We start from the raw sequence: 18,091 nt of genomic DNA, 5'->3' as shown, positions 1-18,091 counted from the left end.
TTTCACATATACACATCTTAAGCTTAAGGAAGCTAGATGAATTGGATATTACTAAAAGAAATTTTATATATATATATATATATATATATATATACATATATATGATATAATATATAATATATAATATATAATATATGATATATAATATATAATATGTCATATATATTATATAATATATTTATATAATATATTTTATATATATATATTAAAATGTCTATATACAATAATTTATTTTGATCGGTTGTTAGACGAGGATCGTAATTAATGTTTTCCGCCCCTAGTTTTGTATCTATCTCATAATAATGAAAATGAAATTCTCTTTTTTATTTACCTCAAAAATATGAGATATCTAACAATCGAACTTATTCGCGATAATTCCGATAGTCATCTCAACGATAAAAATATTTAGCTTTATTTTCATCGAAGTCAATCAATATGATAAATTTTAATGTATTTATTAGAAAAATAAAAAACAATGGATGTCATTGAAAGATTTTGAAAAATGATATTTTTTATTTGATCGTTGTCTTCTAATTATTCTCACAGTTTTGGCATTAACTTTTAAAAACGAAAAATACACGGGAAGACAATAATTACGAAAGAAATAGTCTTTTCAAGAGATAATCCACGATGATGCTTCAATTTCGATGAAAAAACAAACCAACAACACAAATGTATTATCGCGATTAATACAAACAAACGCTTTCGTTAAAACGCATTCGGAGCATATGAATCAACTTGAAACAATCGTTCTATCCTAAGTTTAAATAAATATAAATAAGTATAATTATAATAATGATCGTTGGCTCGAGCAAACACAAACATTCGTGTTCGGTCGAGCCCCGAGTCTTATTCAGTCTACTTCTAGAAAAAGCTAAGACGCTCGACGATTTTTGTTCTGAAAGCTCTTTTAAAAGGTCGACGATATCAACGAGAGACTCACGAAAGAGAAAATCGTCGTTCCACGTTTCGAGAGATTTCGTCTTTCGCGATGATTCGAGTCGACTTCGTTTCTGTGCGTACAATTTTAACGGCAATGAAAATTTTCGCGAGAGCCGTGTCGAAGTGAATTCTAAGTTTGATTTTTCACTAATTAATTACATAATTAAGTAAACAAACATAAGTTTTAGATAGGAAAATTTGTTTTCCCTTTTCCTTTTTTTTTTGTTAAAGCGTTTTCTTCGACCTTACCTTAGGATTTTTTTTTTTTTTTTTTTTTAATGATAATCGCTAAATAAATCTATTTCTCGATTTAGGTCGATCAGTTTCATGCGTTTCTTCGACTTAATTTCGTGAATTTTTAACCCAGAAAAATTTCAAACGATCCCCGCGAACGTTTAAATTGCGTTTAATGCGAAATTTCCCACTCATGCGACGTTACAATCCATGAAAAGAGTCCTACAGTCTTCTCCCATACGACCACGTCGTCCTGCGTCATAAAGTGCTTCGAATCCTACACCACTCTGCCTTTGCAACATGTAACTTGTTGCATATCTAATAAAAAGGAAAATAAAATTACATTTTAATATCATTAAAAGTCCATTGAAAAAAATATAGATTTAAATGAAAGAACGTACGATCCTAGCTGACAGAAAATCGTCGATGTGCCTTGAGCATCGGCGGCACATTCAGCACTGGCTTCGCAAAGGGCTCTTTCGGCACAACCTTGTTGACCTTCGTCTTCTGCTCTACCGATATTGCTGAAAGCTTTTACTGATCTTACGTATCCCTGATAAAGAATCATTTGTTAGTTTAAAAATTGATACAAGAAACAAAAACATGATAAATAAAATAAAGAAGATTATTACTTTGAAATATTTTCCATTATACATAATTATCGTATAATTACTATCAGATAATTATTCGTATTCGTTAATAGATTTTTATTTTTTAAATAATTATTCGTATTTTTCAATTGATTTTTTAAAATTATTTATACAAGTATTATGTCTGTAAATAGGAAAAACTCTACGCAATATCGATAATTATACTTGAAAACACCATTTATCGTGGGAGAAAAATGTTTTAAATACTAACAAGAAAAAATTGCTTACTGTAACGATTAAAAAAGTAAGCATAATTATTAACGGAGCATAAAGTATTGTCTTAATACAGGAGCGATAATTATTTTTATAAATAATTAAAAAGTATAAATAATTAAAAAAATACTATAATTTTTTAATAATCTCTATCAATTTAAAAAATATTTGATTATTAGGCTTTTCATGAATACAAGTCCCTACATTTGTTAAAGTTTAAGAAATAAAAATATAATCGAAGTAATATGTTAAAAATAATAGAAAATCGAACGTCAAATAGGATTTACCTTTAGCATACTAATAGATGCCATGGCGGCTTCGGAAACGCTGTCATGTCTACCAAGAGAACGAGCGGATAAAGAACGATGCGAGAAGGATGTCTTTAATGCGTCCAACAGGTTGATGACGATGCTGATGAACTGTACGATAAGAAAGTAGAGAATTATAGCATACTTTCTTACTTATAGTATTATTCTTGCTCGCTGTTGCACGAAATAAAGAGAAGAAAAGTAAACAAGGAGAGAGAAAGAATAGGAGCATGCGAGTCTAGAAAGTAGAAATAGTCGTACTTGATTTTTGTTTCGTCACAAATTAAGTGGTCTCCTCTTTGTAGATCTTATTATTTTATAATATTATTATTTTCTGTTGATCAAGGATGCTATCTATAGATTTTTATTTCTTGAAGGTGAAACAAAAATCAAGTTGGTAAGAACGAAAAAAAAAAAAGAAAAATTAGTAAAATTGATATAATAAACAAAGCTAATATCGTTAATAATTATTTCACATAAAATGTCCTGAACTTGTTATGCTCGAAAATGAATTTTCTTCGTAATCGTACTAACCTCTGAAGCATTTTTAGCCATGACAGCAACCTGATTCGGGTCTCTGCCCTGTCCTAGAAACGCGCCCAACACCGCAGTCAAAATTTCCTAAACAACCGACACCAGCCATGTGCGCTAAGTCGAAATTTTGAAGTTTATTTACAGGAAGAGTATGCCAATCGCGTCTATCTCAAATCGCGTTAAACATTGTCATTCGAGCTATATTATTAAACATCCTTTTTTTATTTGTTTTTAAATTAAAAAACAAATAAATCTTTTCAACTTTCTCCATAACAATGTACGAGTAAAATAGAAAAATAATGTCAACCTTTCGCAACAATAGAAACCTCTTTGAAATTCTAATTAAATCGTTTAGAGAACGTGAAGATCGTTAACGAAACTCCTTCAGCCATACGAAAAATAAAAAAGAGAGAAGGAGACAATGATAAAAATGATTTAGTCATGCATTTTTCTATCTTTACAATGGAACTCATTAACGTGAGCAGCCAATACTCAATTCCTCTTCAGAGCAATCTGGGAAGAGGCAATCGTCATACGTTTTCTTATTATCAAGAAAGTTAAAATTAAATATTTAAGAGAATTGTTTGGCTATCTATGATATTTTCAACTATATAAACGAGCACGACATAAATACGACATAATGCGTAGCGTAATAAGCAAATATAGCTTTTTGCATGTTTTCTAATTATGTGCATGAGAGAAACATATTGATGATCTATTGTGTAAGTGCTCTGTGTATAAGGCTACTACTAGCTTTGCAATTATCGATGATATAGCTTATCTCGTGAAATTGTACAAGGATAGGTAAGTATTACTATTATCAACAAGCTTTTTTTTTATATACAAATTGATGAATTTCTATCTTCCGACGATTTCTTTCTATACTTAGTGTACACATCGAAAATCATTGAGATGATCTGGACGACGTTAATGACCTTATCGAATACCTGCATGGGACTGCTTTGATTATCGACTTTGTCGATACCGTCAACGGATTGTTGAGGACCACCTAAAAGTGCCGTGAGTACTCGGAGACCAACGGAGAGAAGATTTGCCCATGGACTAGCTGGAACACCTTCGTCTATGTCATTTTTGCTTGGTCCAGTGATGCCTCCCGTTTGACCCAGAAGCATTTGCATGAACATTCCTAGCATGTTAGACCACGAGAAACCACTGCTGCTTCCTTCCTAAAGAACATCGATAAGAATTTGATGGAATCAATAATAATTCAATTAGCCCATTTATACCAATATGTCTTTATCATTAAAATATTTTTGTTTAAATAAAATTTAATTTTCGCAATGAGAAAAGCGAAAAGATTACAGAAAATTCAGTTATTATTGTGATCCCAAAAAACTTATATATTAATAAAATATTCAAAAAATTCAGCAAACTATGATATGTTAGATAAAAAAAAAAAGAAATATAATATATTTAATTATGTTGTTCTAAAATACATTTCAATGAAAATGTTCGGGAAAATCGAATGCATATATGCATATTGTTATTAAAGATGCAAATGGCAATTTTTCAACTAACTTGAATTTGATTAGTACTGATATCCTCGAGATCGTCGATCGCAACCTTCTTCATAGCGTTCGGTTTCTCAGCGAACTTTCTCTCATCTCTAACTTGTTGCTGATATTGCTGAGGATATTGTTGAGTGTACTGGGGATGCTGTGGCAATGCTGCAGCTTGTCCAATGACAAGTGCCACCAAGCATAATGCAATGCGCTGATTGAAAGTCATCCTGTAATCGATATCGATAACAATTAATTAAAGCCGATTAATTAATTGTCGGAGGTAATCATTATCGCAGCTTTTTCATTATCCTAATACAAACGTATGCCATTTAGTAAGACCATAAACCGTAATATGAATCCTATTATGTAACATTTCACGTAAATATTTGACACTTTTTGAAATTGAATAACTTTTTCATTACACAAATCAAAGTACTCTGAATTTTTGATTTTTGTATTTGTATAAAGTATATAAGTATTAACAAAAAACTGTTCACTCTAATAATTTGTTCAATTTTCAATAACTTTATACCATATTTGGTTTAGAAAAAGTTATTCAATGTTATAAAATATCCAAATATTCGATTGATTTATTATAGATGTATAATTGACTGAAATGTCGATAAACGATGAAATAACGTTTCTTTATAAAATATTAATTAATACAACGATGATATTAATTTAAGATAATATATATATATATATATATATATATATATATATATATATATACAACATGCGAAAGAATGATGTAATAAAAATCAAATATAAAAAATCGATCAATAGTCTCGGAAAGAGCCCTTGAGAAAATAATCTCTCGTACTTTCTCTGTCATTAATTTAATTTCTCAGATAAGTTTCCTTTCTGTGTATCAATTCTCACGCTTTCCGATCTACTCGTTCTTAAATCGAGGAGAATGATGCCACTCTCGACTCACTAGTAATTGCGACTCATTGTCATTGCCAAGGACGAATTCGAATAGGAATGAAAGGAAGAAACCATTTCAACTTTAGTTCGACTTCTTCGTAAATCGAATGAGATGTAGAATGAATGTTATATGGAACAAGTGGAAGAAAACAGCTTTGGACTTTCGTGAGTATGCGGGAACGGTAGTAGATGCTTGGAAAGTGTGTCATGGCGGTTAAGGTCGGCTCGATAAGCGAGCAACATGATTGCTCGTTAGCCCACTTCTCGATCGATGCTGGTTTGTTGAACTCTGTGCGTACCGTTAGCTCGAAAAGGCGGCCATGACCTACTCTCCTCTTCCTCGTTGTCGACTCGGAAAAATAACGACGAAGAAGACATTGAAGAAGAGAGGATAAAAAGAAAGGGAAGAGAAACGGTAGAAGCAAGTGGCCCGTTTCAATAATTTTTCGAAAAATATTCATGACTTAAATCGAAAGTGAAATTTCGAGTCGAAATTATATATATATATATATATATATATATATATATATGTATGTATTTTATAAATTATTATACACATTGAATGGATAATAATGAATTGTAATGATTATTAGAGAAGCTTTGTTTAAATGTCGTTTATTTGTAAAAGTAAATAATTGATTGTTATCTTTGAAATGTGTTAAATATTCTCTATCTATTAATAATACCTGTCATAATAATTCGATTTGTCGAATGAATTCGATTTTGTGTGCCATTTGCCAAAGTTTATATTTACTGATTGTTATGTTGAATTGTCATCAAAATATAGATATAGTCTATTGGATTATATGAATTATATCGACTATATGGACTTATGAACAAGAGAAAGATTAAAAATGTAATTGCATATAAACTTCAATGAAAATAAATTGTTATTGAATTATAGATTCAATATTGTTAAAACAACAAACAAACATAATTATTTTAAATATCCATACTATTGTAAATGATGGCAAATTTGATTGAAACATTTCAGTTTTTGTCGATTTGAAAAAAAAAAAAAAAGAAAGAAAACGAGTCTCTTGTCGCAAAGTTGTCGTTCGTCTTTTGGAAAACGGTACTTACTCGTCCTGTTGGAAAAATTGCAAACACGTTTCTAACTGTACATTAACTCTTGAATAGGTATTTTCTATCTGTTCTCGTCTTTTTAATCGTGTCAAACTCCTCGTCGAACCGTACGATCGTTCGTGACACAAGTCTGTACGATAATTTTCTATATATAGAAATAATTTTTCAATTAAACGAAAAAGTAGATTAAATTTTAATATTATATATATTTATTTTCATATCAAAGGGTTTTAAATTATTACATGAATGAGTAATTATTATTTAAATGAAAAACATCGTCGCAGGAAGAAACGAAAAGTAAATAAAATTTTAATATTATATTTTTTTTGTTTTATTTTTCGCAATAATCACTCGTTTTATTTATTTTATTAATTTATGATTTGTGAAAGAAATCGGTTATTAAATATTATTAAAGTATCGATAATATTAATTAGGTTCAGAAAATTAACTTCACAGATTAAAATCGTCAAATAATTTGGTGTGATTGATCTCAGAAAACTCTAAAAGGAGATCAAATGAAAAGCTTTAAATGTGTTTTGATAATTTGCGAATATTGTTTTTACACCGGAAGGAGTTCGACGAGGGGACAGGAGAAGCGATTTTTTCTACTCACTTCGATATTTCCAGGTAGCCTTTCCTTGACACTGACTTTCAGTTCTGAAGATGAAATTCCTTGCGGGGTCTTCTATATAGCTTGCGGACGCACGTGGGGGAAAACCGTTTGGCCAATGATCACTCGGCTTTGGTTCTATTTTCAATGGAACTGGCCTATCCCCGATATGCATCCTAAGCTCCACTTAAGATGTATTTTTCAAATGATCTTCTGATGACATCTCCTCTTCCACACTGTTTTGCTTTCTATTTTCTTTGTTTATATGAATACATTTTTATTTTCTAATTTTTTTTATTTTATCCAATCCTTATTTTTCATACTTTTATTTACTTCTTGAGTTTTGTAAATAATCAATAATTGATAGATAATAAAATATACAGTTGGATAAATAATCCTTATGTATGTGTGTGGAGATACTCAATGTAGTATACAAATCCAAAGATATATTAGAATGTAATGTGAACCGCTTGAAATATTTCTCTAATTCTTATTTGAAGATTTAATTGATAAAGAAAATCGGGATATACAAAGAAAGAATATCACATAACTGGTTGTGCGTTCCGCAATTTAGTTAAAGATTTTTATCATTGTTATTTCCGCCGATTGCACGAAACTGGATAAATATATATGTGCATGTGTGAGCTCATTTTAGAACGTAACAAGTTGTAAACGTGTTTCCAATATGAAATAGTTATACTTTTCAACTTGAAAGTATGACGCGAGAAAATCATGTGAAATCTATTTTGACGGAAATATATCGATTTTTCCAAAATACTCGATTAAATCAACGTAATTAGGGAATTTTTAAATACAATAGAGTTTCGATAAACAATTAGACATTCAATTTGTTTAAATATACATTTTATGTGTTGAATGTCAAATAAATGGTACGAGCGTAATTCTAGGTAAAAAAAAAAAAAAAAAAAAAAAGACAGGCCAATAAAATCATAGATAGTAAAGCGAAAAAATAAGTTTAAGATGCTTATAAAAAAAAATATTATTAACTTCTAATATCGATAAGAGACTATATTTCACCCTTTTACTATTTATAAGCATACCACACTATACTTAGTCGCTCTGATCCCGTTTGATGAGTTACAAAGATGTCCTATGTAAATGTTATACTCGATAGAAGTTGTAGCGACGTGTAATTTTTGCATAATCATCTCATTCGAATACTAAACGTTATGGCAAATGTCAAGAATTATAAACAACCTTAAGTGCATAATATTTTATCGTATGTATAGGTACAACACTTCATAATTATTTTGTATAATATTTTTATTTGAGTTTATAATAATTATTTTATAGGTCAAATTCGTTGTGACATCCGCATCCTTGATAAATTAGAAAAGAAACCGTGGTCGACTTTGAAAATGCGAGTAAGTTAATGATTCAGAATCATGACCTGGACACGGATATTACCATCATGGAATGCGATTTTACATTTAGCAGACAATGAAAACAAAATCACAAGTAGCTTAGAGATGACATTGCGGTATATTTATTAAACGATCTGATTTAAGGCTCGGGGCAACAAGATTTCAATTTCGATAAATTCTAAGAAAGTATTGGTATCATTATATTTAAAATGTAAGATTATTATTTTTTTTTTTACAATTTCGAAATTCCTATTCTTTTTGATTTATACGTTATAAATATATATAAATCAATTTTTTGTGAAGCATTTAGAAAGTCGTTTAAATGAATTGACGACGCGCACGAGGATACCTTTTATGTACTTACAAAGACATATACCATCGTACTTTCTCAAATCGATCTTTCGCGTCATCTCTTACAGTCGGTCCATATATATTCTTTTTTTTTTTTTTTTTTTTTTTATTATTAAAGAATGCAATATCATAAATCGATTAATTAGAAAATTAATAGAAGATTTAAGATGCGATAATTCCTCGAGAAATGATGATAGATTTGTTTTCATGTAATCAGCTGATACTTTCACAATCTAAAATGTGTTCGTTTAAACTTCGTCCTAAGAATCCTATATTTATAAAAATATGAAAGAGCTGTTCTAATTTGACATAGGAAATTTAATCTTTATCATGGATATTTCGAAGCAATAAAAACTACATACTTTATCCATCATCTTCTCGGAAATGATTCTCCCTTGCATTCCAGCTTGCTCGATAACACTTGAGCTTGGAAATACCTTCAATCGAACCGCTGTACGACCTGTTACTCGACACACTTCTCTTCTTTCTCTCTCTCTCTCTCTCCTCTTTCTCTCTTTCTTTTTTTATTTCTTTCTTTCTCCATGATCGAGAACTTCGAACTTGTTTCTTACAAAAGTCTTTGCTTTCTTATAAAAATTCGAAACATCTGTTGTTGCTATAAAGCAACGTTACGACCTTTTTTCTTTCTCTTGAATATTTCTCTAAACAACCAGTTATCCGTTAGTCCAATGATTTAACTCGTTTGCATGTCATTGATCCCGATCTAGTTCAATTTGTTCGATCTTATTTTTTCATTTTATTATTATTTTTTTCTGGTTTTTTTTTCAACTCTTCTCCCTTTTTCTCATTTTTTCTTTCTCTTTATTTCTCCTTTCGATTACTTCGAGCTAATAGAAATGTGCTCTTATGAAGAACGTAATTCATCATAACTGTTTCAATAGCGGGATGCTGCGTTGGTACTTCTTATTAGGAGAATCTCGCTAATCGCTCCTCTTTGCAAGGAAAAGCAAGCAGCGTCAGCGGCAATAGCAGTGGCAGCAGGAGCCAGGAGCACGTGCAATGGCCGAGCAAGCCACTTCGGGAAGTTCGGTGAACGTATCGCGTGTTACAGTTCGATTGAAACTTAACGGGACCTAACATCGCGACCTTGGAGGATGCGAGGGAAACCAGTCTTGGACACGATGTGCAACCGATCGAAACAAGAGCGTTCATTCGATCGAACAACAACAAAAACAAATGGAATAAATTTCTTGTTTACATCAAAAAGAAATTATTTTTTCCTATCCATTGTATTCCATTTCTTTTTCCTTTGTTGAAATTTATTCGAACAGTGAATGATATGATCGTACAGTATTTTCTAAGAAAAAAGAGATCAAAGATCACGATTGATCTTTTGTAATTAGTATTGAACTTTATAATCTTCTTCACTTCTTAAGTTTCACAAAATCGATCAATTTCTTTAAGAAAAAAGAAATCACCGTTCAACATTTTTCAACGGTTCAATTTTCTGATGTTTTTCTTTTACAGATATCAGAAAGGAATCTCAAAAAAGTTCGAAGCATTTCTTTAGCAAATTTTAATTTATTTTTTTCTTGACAGAGTCTCATTCAACTGATTATTACGTCGTAATGGCAAGTCGTAACTGATTATTACGACTTGCCATATTCAAGGATAAGATAATAATAAAATAAGAGTGTACTTACTTTTTATATGTAGGTACATACATACAAGTAGAATTCGCACACCTCAAAGAAAGGAGCTTTAGATGTGAATACCTATTATAGTTCCAAGTGGCATACTTATGCTGTAACACGATGCTTCATTAATTCCTAATGTCAATCTTCAAGTGGAACGCTCTGCTTCGTTCGGTCGATCGATGAAGCGGTATCCAATTGAGAACAAAAGTCACTAAAGCGTTTTATGTGTCTTTATGATTCTAGCAGGTGTGTTCTTATTTGAATTAATATAATGATTACTCGTTAATTAGTCCTTTGAAAATTCTTTTGCTTTAAACTTGAATGTAATGAAAAAGCTTTACTCTTTTTCTATGTATGGTAAAATTTTCTCTATTTTTAAACCTAAGGAGCCAACACTGTGTCTCTAATGTGTCACTCTGTTTTCTTCGATCTTTTTTTTTATATTCTTAATTCGATTATACTTACCGTATACTTTATTTTTCTTATTTTTTCTGCTTTGCTATTTATTGGGTCAACATTTCTAAACATTTGGTCAGAATTTTAAATAAATCGTCAATATTTATAATAAAATATTTATAATAAAATAACGTAATATATGATATATAAACTTTGTAATTCTGACGTAAACATGACACTTAAATTATTTGATTATTTATACTGACCATTTATTTTACAAAATACTTACCATTAGTTAATAAAAATACCAACCAAATAAACAAAAGTGCTTTCTATGTAAATATGTAGTATCTTACTGTGTTCGGTCATGTTTATAATGTATTATGTTGTAATATGAATTTTATAAATATGTAGATTATTATATAATTACTTGTTAATGGATAATATTCTTATACATACAGGTTGAACTATGTAACTGTACCAATTATTTCAATAATTTCAATGACATATTATAAATTCTTCTTTACATTTTTAGTTGTTATACGTATTTAAAGATATACAATAAAGATTGTGTTATACGGTTCATCCTGTATATGATTTCGATCATTACCATTATCTATATATATATATATACATATATAATATATATATATAATAATATATAATATATATATATAATATATGTAATAATATAATATATATATATATAATATGTATATATATATGTATGTATATATATATATATAATATGTATATATATAATATATATATACATATATATATATATATATAATTTTTTATAAATAGAAATAATTCTTATTTAAATAAATCTAACGAGAAAATAAAGATTGTCCATTCGAAAAATTGTCTTCCTTCATTTTCTAAATATCGGGCTAAAATCTCTTTAGACGAGCTTCAAAATATTACAGTAATTTTTTATTTAACGCAATATGTAACAGAACGTAGATTGAATGGGGGATGAAGTATCAGCGGTTTTTCAATCGCTAAATCGAGATAAATCGAACCCCTTGAATCGCAACGCTCAACACGCACGGGTGGAAATCTCCTTTCTATTTACATAATAAATTTTCAAAAAACAATCGGTCTAGATCATCGCGAGATCATCGACGTTATTCTGTTGTTCTCTCTCTCTCTCTCCCTTTCTCTCTCTCTCTCTCTCTCTCTCTCTCTCTTTATCTCGCGCGAATTAATTATATATCGACTTAGATTAACGCGTAGGTATTTATATTAATATTTTTCTTTTTTTTTCATCTTCTTCGTCATCTTGGACTTGTTCTCGCGAATTTGTTAAGTTCTTATCAAAGTGAACTTCATTCATACGTAGATTTCAATTGTTTGTTTAAAACTTGTAAGTTTTCTAAATTTTTATATGTACATATTACACGCACTGTATACATACACATATACATATGTATATATTTGTGTACACGTCGATTACAATACGTAAGAAGGAGGATCGCATTAACGGATCCCGCGGGGAAATGATTTTAGTTGCAAGTATTGCATTGTGAAAAATTTTACTTAATCCATTTTTTGTTATATTTTTTGTTACTTTTATTTTTATTATCAACATCCTCGAAATAACGAACGGAAGAATTTCAAGGACGTTCTTTGACATCTTCTGGACTTGATTTTTGTCGTATATATCATTATGAGTCTCCTTAAATATTTTTTAAGAATTCGGATAAATAAGCAATGGCCGTCTGCTTATTCACAGAAAACGTTTCTATTGTTTTTCAAATCCAAAAGACATTTAACATCTCGAATATTGAAATATTATGTCAAAATATGGTCATCGGTTCTTGCAATGCTCTCGGCAGCTTCTTCCAGTATACTTAATTTATTGCGAAGTCCGTTAATGAGATCCGTGTTCGCTCTCATTAGTGAATCCGTACAGCTCGAAATACGTATTTACATATTATACCGATACGTTTATATCGGAAGAACTGTATGTTTAGAATATTTCGTTTACGTGTATATACCCCTTTTTTTCTGTATAATTTTAATTTTTCTTTCTTTTCCTCTCTCTCTCTCTCTCTCTCTCTCTATTTATATATATATATATATATATATATATATATATATATACATATATATATATATATTAAATGTATTGCTAGTCGTAAATACCGTTCTTACTCTTTTCATTCGTATCAATACGTATAATATGTATGCATATATGTACGTAAACGGATATAAATATCACCGAGATCGAGAACGATGACATTGAGAATGCACATTTTTATCTGTTTTAATTATCTAATTCTCATTCATCGTATCTTGTCGATTACCTACGTAAAAAAGAAACGAAATTCTTTTACGGACACACGGAAGACGCTCGAATGTCTCTAATTAATTTAATTTATTATTTCTTCGATTATTATTATTATTATTATTATTATTATTATTATTATTATTAGTATTAGTATTATTATTATTATCATTAGTATTATTATTAGTTCGATCAAAGAAGGGGAGTGCATTGCTACGAGAAAAAATATAATTAATATTTTGTAATGTTTTTTAAAGAAATTTCTTAAATCGAAAGATATTTCGATTCGACGAAATAATTTATCGAAAATATAAATTGTTGTATGAAGGATAAAAAGCTCTACAATTTTTCATTTCTCTTTTACAGACAAAAATATTATTATCTATTGTATGTCAATTCAAACGAAATTGAATCGCCATCGATCGAAGACATTAACACCATCGATGATTGATATAACAATGTAAATAATATATTATTTTTAGAAACCAAAAACTTAAAAATATACATTCAACAGTCGTCTATCTATTCTATTGTTTTTACTTCTTTTCGCTGTTCTTTCGTTCTATACATAAGTAAATATATTTGCACTCACTAATATTACATTCATCCATGCAAAAGTACGCTATAATAATTAACGCACTAATACATCGACTCACACAATCACATACGCATGTTCATATTTTCTTCATGTTATGCTCTCGTTACGTTAGATAAAATAATTAATATCATTGATAATAATACTTATCGTAATAAACATTTATCAAGTTAATAATAATAATAATAATAATAATAATAATAATAATAATAATAATAAAAATAATAGTAATAGTAACGATAATCATAATATACACGCTCTTTCATCAATGACGAATATTATATATATATATATATATATATATATATATATATATATATAATGTATTGCAAAATTCATTTTACATTTATAATACAACTCGTGCACTCGAATTCATTCATTTTTTGTTTCTATGTCTAATGAAGATATTTTCTTTCTTATAAAAAACGAAAAAACAAAAAAAAAATCGTGAATAAAAATAAAATCGACATAATGGCAACGCTTACAAAAAAATTCAATCAAATTTGACATAACTCCTTAAATATTCTATTGCCGTCCAATCACTTTTACGTGGCACGGGTGTAGTCAGTTAAGAATCACGATAGACACATTATAAATGTATCGACGAGAATAATAAAAACAATAATAAATGAGTGTATAATAATAATAATGATAATAAAATTAATAATTCGTGTCGTAATAACGAAAACGCGTAATAAGGATAACATTTAAGTACTCGTTTATAGCGCGTTTATAGTAATAGCGATAGTGGTAACAGTAGTAGCAAGTAATAGAGTAGTAGTGGTATATATATATATTATATATATACATATATATATATATATATATATATATATATATATATATATAGTATTAAGTAATTAATAGTTGTGGTAGAAGTAGTAATAATAATGACAATGATGATGATAGATGGCGATGATGATGATATTGATATTTTCTTTTTTTTCATCTTCTTCATCTCTATACAAGTACACAAATATTTACATAATTCATATTATGTATATATATATGATTTGTGTGTGTGTGTGTATGTGTGTGTGTTTGTATAATATGTATACGTCCTAAAAGTTTCTTTTGAGCGCAATTTAAAATACGTTTTCTTTTTTTTCTTCTCTCTCTTTCTCTTTCCCTATTTTTTTTTTGTTTTGTTTATTTAAATCCTCCACTAAACGTTTACCCAGAAGTATTTTGGCACATCTCAGAAATTCATTCGCATATTATTTCTCTCTTTTAATAAACTTGGCAGAATATTGTCCCCTCTTCTTTACTTAGTTCATCCGATGGGACAAGTTAACTTAATATTTTATATTTTTTTCGTCCTCTCCGTAGGTATCCTGGGCTATAGATATTTTTTATAATGTTATCACGAAGTAATAGTTCCCTAATAATGTGTCTAGTTTTACAATGTTTCGACATCGACATTTATGTTTTTTTTTTTATCTTAAATATCTATTCTGTTCTCGACAGCTAATCTTAACATCATCGATCTAATGAACGTTTAATCTGCTCTACTTGATCCATGCGAAATTTCGCCCATATTTTTTTTTCTTTTTTTTTTTTTTTTAGACCGATGAGAGTAATCTGACTTATCTTTCCTTTTTTTTTCTTTTTTTCTCTCTCTTTATTTCTTATTCTTAATTTTTCTTCTTTTTAATGAACTTTCTTCGCTCCTTAATATCACTATTACGAGACCAATTCGAAAAGCGAGTTTACAAGATAGATTCAGAATAATTGTTTCTATATCGTAACTATGAAAAGTAGAATAATGAAAGATATATCTGGAGTTTGTTTAGGAATTAAAAGAAAAGATCATTTAGTTCCTTTAGTTGACAAAAATCAGCTTGTAAACGCACTTTCGGAGCAGTATTCGTAATCCTAATTTTTAATAACCAGTACGTGAATACACGCAAGACGGAATCTGGGGGGAGGGGGGAGCACATCGATAACACTATGAGCGCCTTTCTTTTTTTTTTAATTCACTGCTCGACTTTACATCGACCATATCGTAAGTTGGGATTTTTTGAAAGGGTTTTTCGGAGTAGTACGACGATCGAAACTATGATAAAAGTGCAAAGACGTTGGCACGACGTAATATTCTTGCGTACTTTTAGAAAAAGAGTATTAAAAAGATTTTTTTCGACGTTAATTTTAGCAACTCCTATGACGTTCGTAACGATTTATTCGTGCACAGAGAGAATTTATCTTTTAATAACTATTGTTATTAGAGACGTGCGATAAAAGTCGATAGCTATGCCAAGAATAAAGGAGTCACGGATTTTACGAGTATTATGATTCGTATGAACTTCTTGCGTGTGATATGCTTTAATGAAACTCTTTAAAATTATATTTATAAAAAAGATACTACCTTTATAAAATACTTTTTGTCTAATAATATCGATTCGACGATACGAATTTTTACAAAAGTAAATCATCGAAGACATAACGGAAGTCTCTCTAACGATCTTCTCTCTATAAATTCTATGATCATACTTAAGAATTAGTCGTTATTAATGTAACAGTGTCGATCGTAACTAATCGCTCGTATTTATTCGAATATTCATTGAGTTTATATATTGTTTACGCAGGACGGTAAAATGAGTAACTTCCCCGTCTAAGCTATATCATCGTTTTATCATCATTCACTTTTAACGGGGTACGTGTATTTAAAATATTTAAGAAGCACAAGAAAATATATCGATGACCTAATTGCAAGGAACCATATCAACTTTAAAGCACCATTTTAAGTCGAACACCGAGCTGTATTTTGTTTGCATTTTAAATACGGAGAATTACTATTTTCTTATATTTTTACTTAAACGCATTCTTAACTTTTTCATTTTCCTTCACTTTTCCATTCTACGTCCAATTTTTTTTTCTGTTTATACATTCAATATTTCTCTAAGAACTTTTTAAAGTAATAGTTCTCTTTCTCAATAAACGTACTACTAGACAATTGATGAGTTTATCTAAAATTCTATTAAATTTATGTTCAAACTGTCGCATTAAAACGACTTATTCGCTAGTACGATCATCAGTCGACATTTCTATTATATTTATAAGTCGGGAGATACAATTCTTTCGTCGTAATGTAAAATAAGAATTTTGATATAGATTTGATTTTTGAATGGGACAACACGTAACAGTTAAATGTTAATGATATCGCGATAAATTAACAGGAAAGAAAGAAATGAGAATGTGATTTGAAAAATATAATAAACACGACGATTTAGTTATAGTAAATTGAAAAGTGATTGGATAAATATATATAGTATTGCGATACGAAGGTCCAGATAGATGATCGAAATATAAAATTTTTTGCGAATGCGTTTCACGCGTCAACTTGATTTTTTTTTTTTTTCATTTTAAACGAATTAATTCTACATAATGGTTATCCCAGGATCAACAAGATTTTCTGCATTTATAATTCTAACATGAGAAATTGGTATCGCATTGTTCCTTCAAAAATCTTATCGTCCAAGTCAAACCGATTCAGATCGATCAATGTCATTTTGACATCATGAGGATTCGCTTACGAACGACGTGCGAACCTCGGCCATCAGGAACTACAAGATTTGAATTTTAAAATGATCGTCAATTGGCATCTCAATCGTAGTACTTGCAATCGTTTAACAAGGTACAAGTTTACCACGCAAAACCAGTAACGAGTAAGTACTTACGAAAGAATCAATTCATTTATATTATAATCTGTTTCTTAATCGGTATTTAGTAACGTGCCATTAAACTCGCGATGGCATTGATATCTAAGACACATTCGTCATCCATTCAGTATACCATTACTGAATCCAAGACGCAGGTACCCATTGTGGTTCCCTTTCTAATGAATTAATTTCTGTAAGAAGTTGATTATAAGCACGATCCGTATCGTTATTAATGATGATCATGTCGAATAGATGACCGTATTTGTCTTCCATCTCCCGAGCCTTCTCTATTATGTCCTTCAATTCTTCTTCCTTAAAACTCTCGTTACTTTTAATACGTTTTTGTCGTAACTTCTCGAGACTAGGAGGTGCTACAAAGACCACATATGGTTTTAAATCCGAACTCCGTAGGATCTTCAAGCTTTGAGGATGTAAATTCAAGACGCAGATTTTCCCAGAATTCACAACCGATCTTATAGCCTCGACAGATGTACCGTAATATGCTTTTTCATACTCGCCGTGTTCAACGAATTTCCGACAGAGAATATCGGATTCAAATTGTGAGCGAGAGATAAAGTGATAATCCTGACCATCAACTTCTGAGTCCTTCCTTGGACGACTCGTATCTAAAAACAACGACGAATCTTTTAAATATCAGTTTATACCTCAAAATAAAAATCATTAGATATCTTTCTACTCGTTTTGAAAAATTATTGATACGAAGAAA

At 29.7% G+C, this 18,091-nt stretch overlaps 2 protein-coding genes across 4 annotated transcripts in view; both read right to left on the bottom strand.

Moving 5' to 3' along the window:
- Positions 1 to 218: 218 nt before the first annotated feature.
- LOC124421929 lies at positions 219 to 7,248 on the bottom strand. 3 transcript variants are annotated; one of them, XM_046957639.1, is made up of 7 exons: positions 7,031 to 7,248; positions 4,421 to 4,631; positions 3,829 to 4,068; positions 2,882 to 2,968; positions 2,327 to 2,458; positions 1,578 to 1,729; positions 219 to 1,494 (listed from the first exon to the last, which is right to left on the bottom strand). In XM_046957639.1, the coding sequence occupies exons 2-7, from the start codon at positions 4,628 to 4,630 to the stop codon at positions 1,368 to 1,370; spliced, it is 948 nt and encodes a 315-aa protein (XP_046813595.1). In that variant the 5' UTR covers position 4,631; positions 7,031 to 7,248; the 3' UTR covers positions 219 to 1,367. The 3 variants fall into 3 exon arrangements, with proteins under 3 accessions (XP_046813595.1, XP_046813596.1, XP_046813597.1); XM_046957640.1 differs by lacking the exon at positions 2,882 to 2,968 and having other exon boundaries at positions 3,817 to 4,068; XM_046957641.1 differs by lacking the exon at positions 2,882 to 2,968.
- A 4,483-nt stretch (positions 7,249 to 11,731) lies between these two features.
- The window catches only part of LOC124422023, a 43,731-nt gene continuing 37,371 nt past the window's right edge, over positions 11,732 to 18,091 (bottom strand). Inside the window, exon 17 of the mRNA XM_046957897.1 lies at positions 11,732 to 17,990. Within this exon, the coding sequence (XP_046813853.1) occupies positions 17,500 to 17,990 (491 nt within the window). The 3' untranslated portion in view covers positions 11,732 to 17,499. The remainder of the gene's footprint in view (positions 17,991 to 18,091) is intronic.

Source organism: Vespa crabro, chromosome 2 (assembly GCF_910589235.1).
Source record: "Vespa crabro chromosome 2, iyVesCrab1.2, whole genome shotgun sequence".
Lineage (NCBI taxonomy): Eukaryota > Metazoa > Arthropoda > Insecta > Hymenoptera > Vespidae > Vespa > Vespa crabro.
The sequence above is the reverse complement of the archived record's forward strand: the minus strand, read 5'-3'. Positions and strand labels throughout refer to the sequence as shown.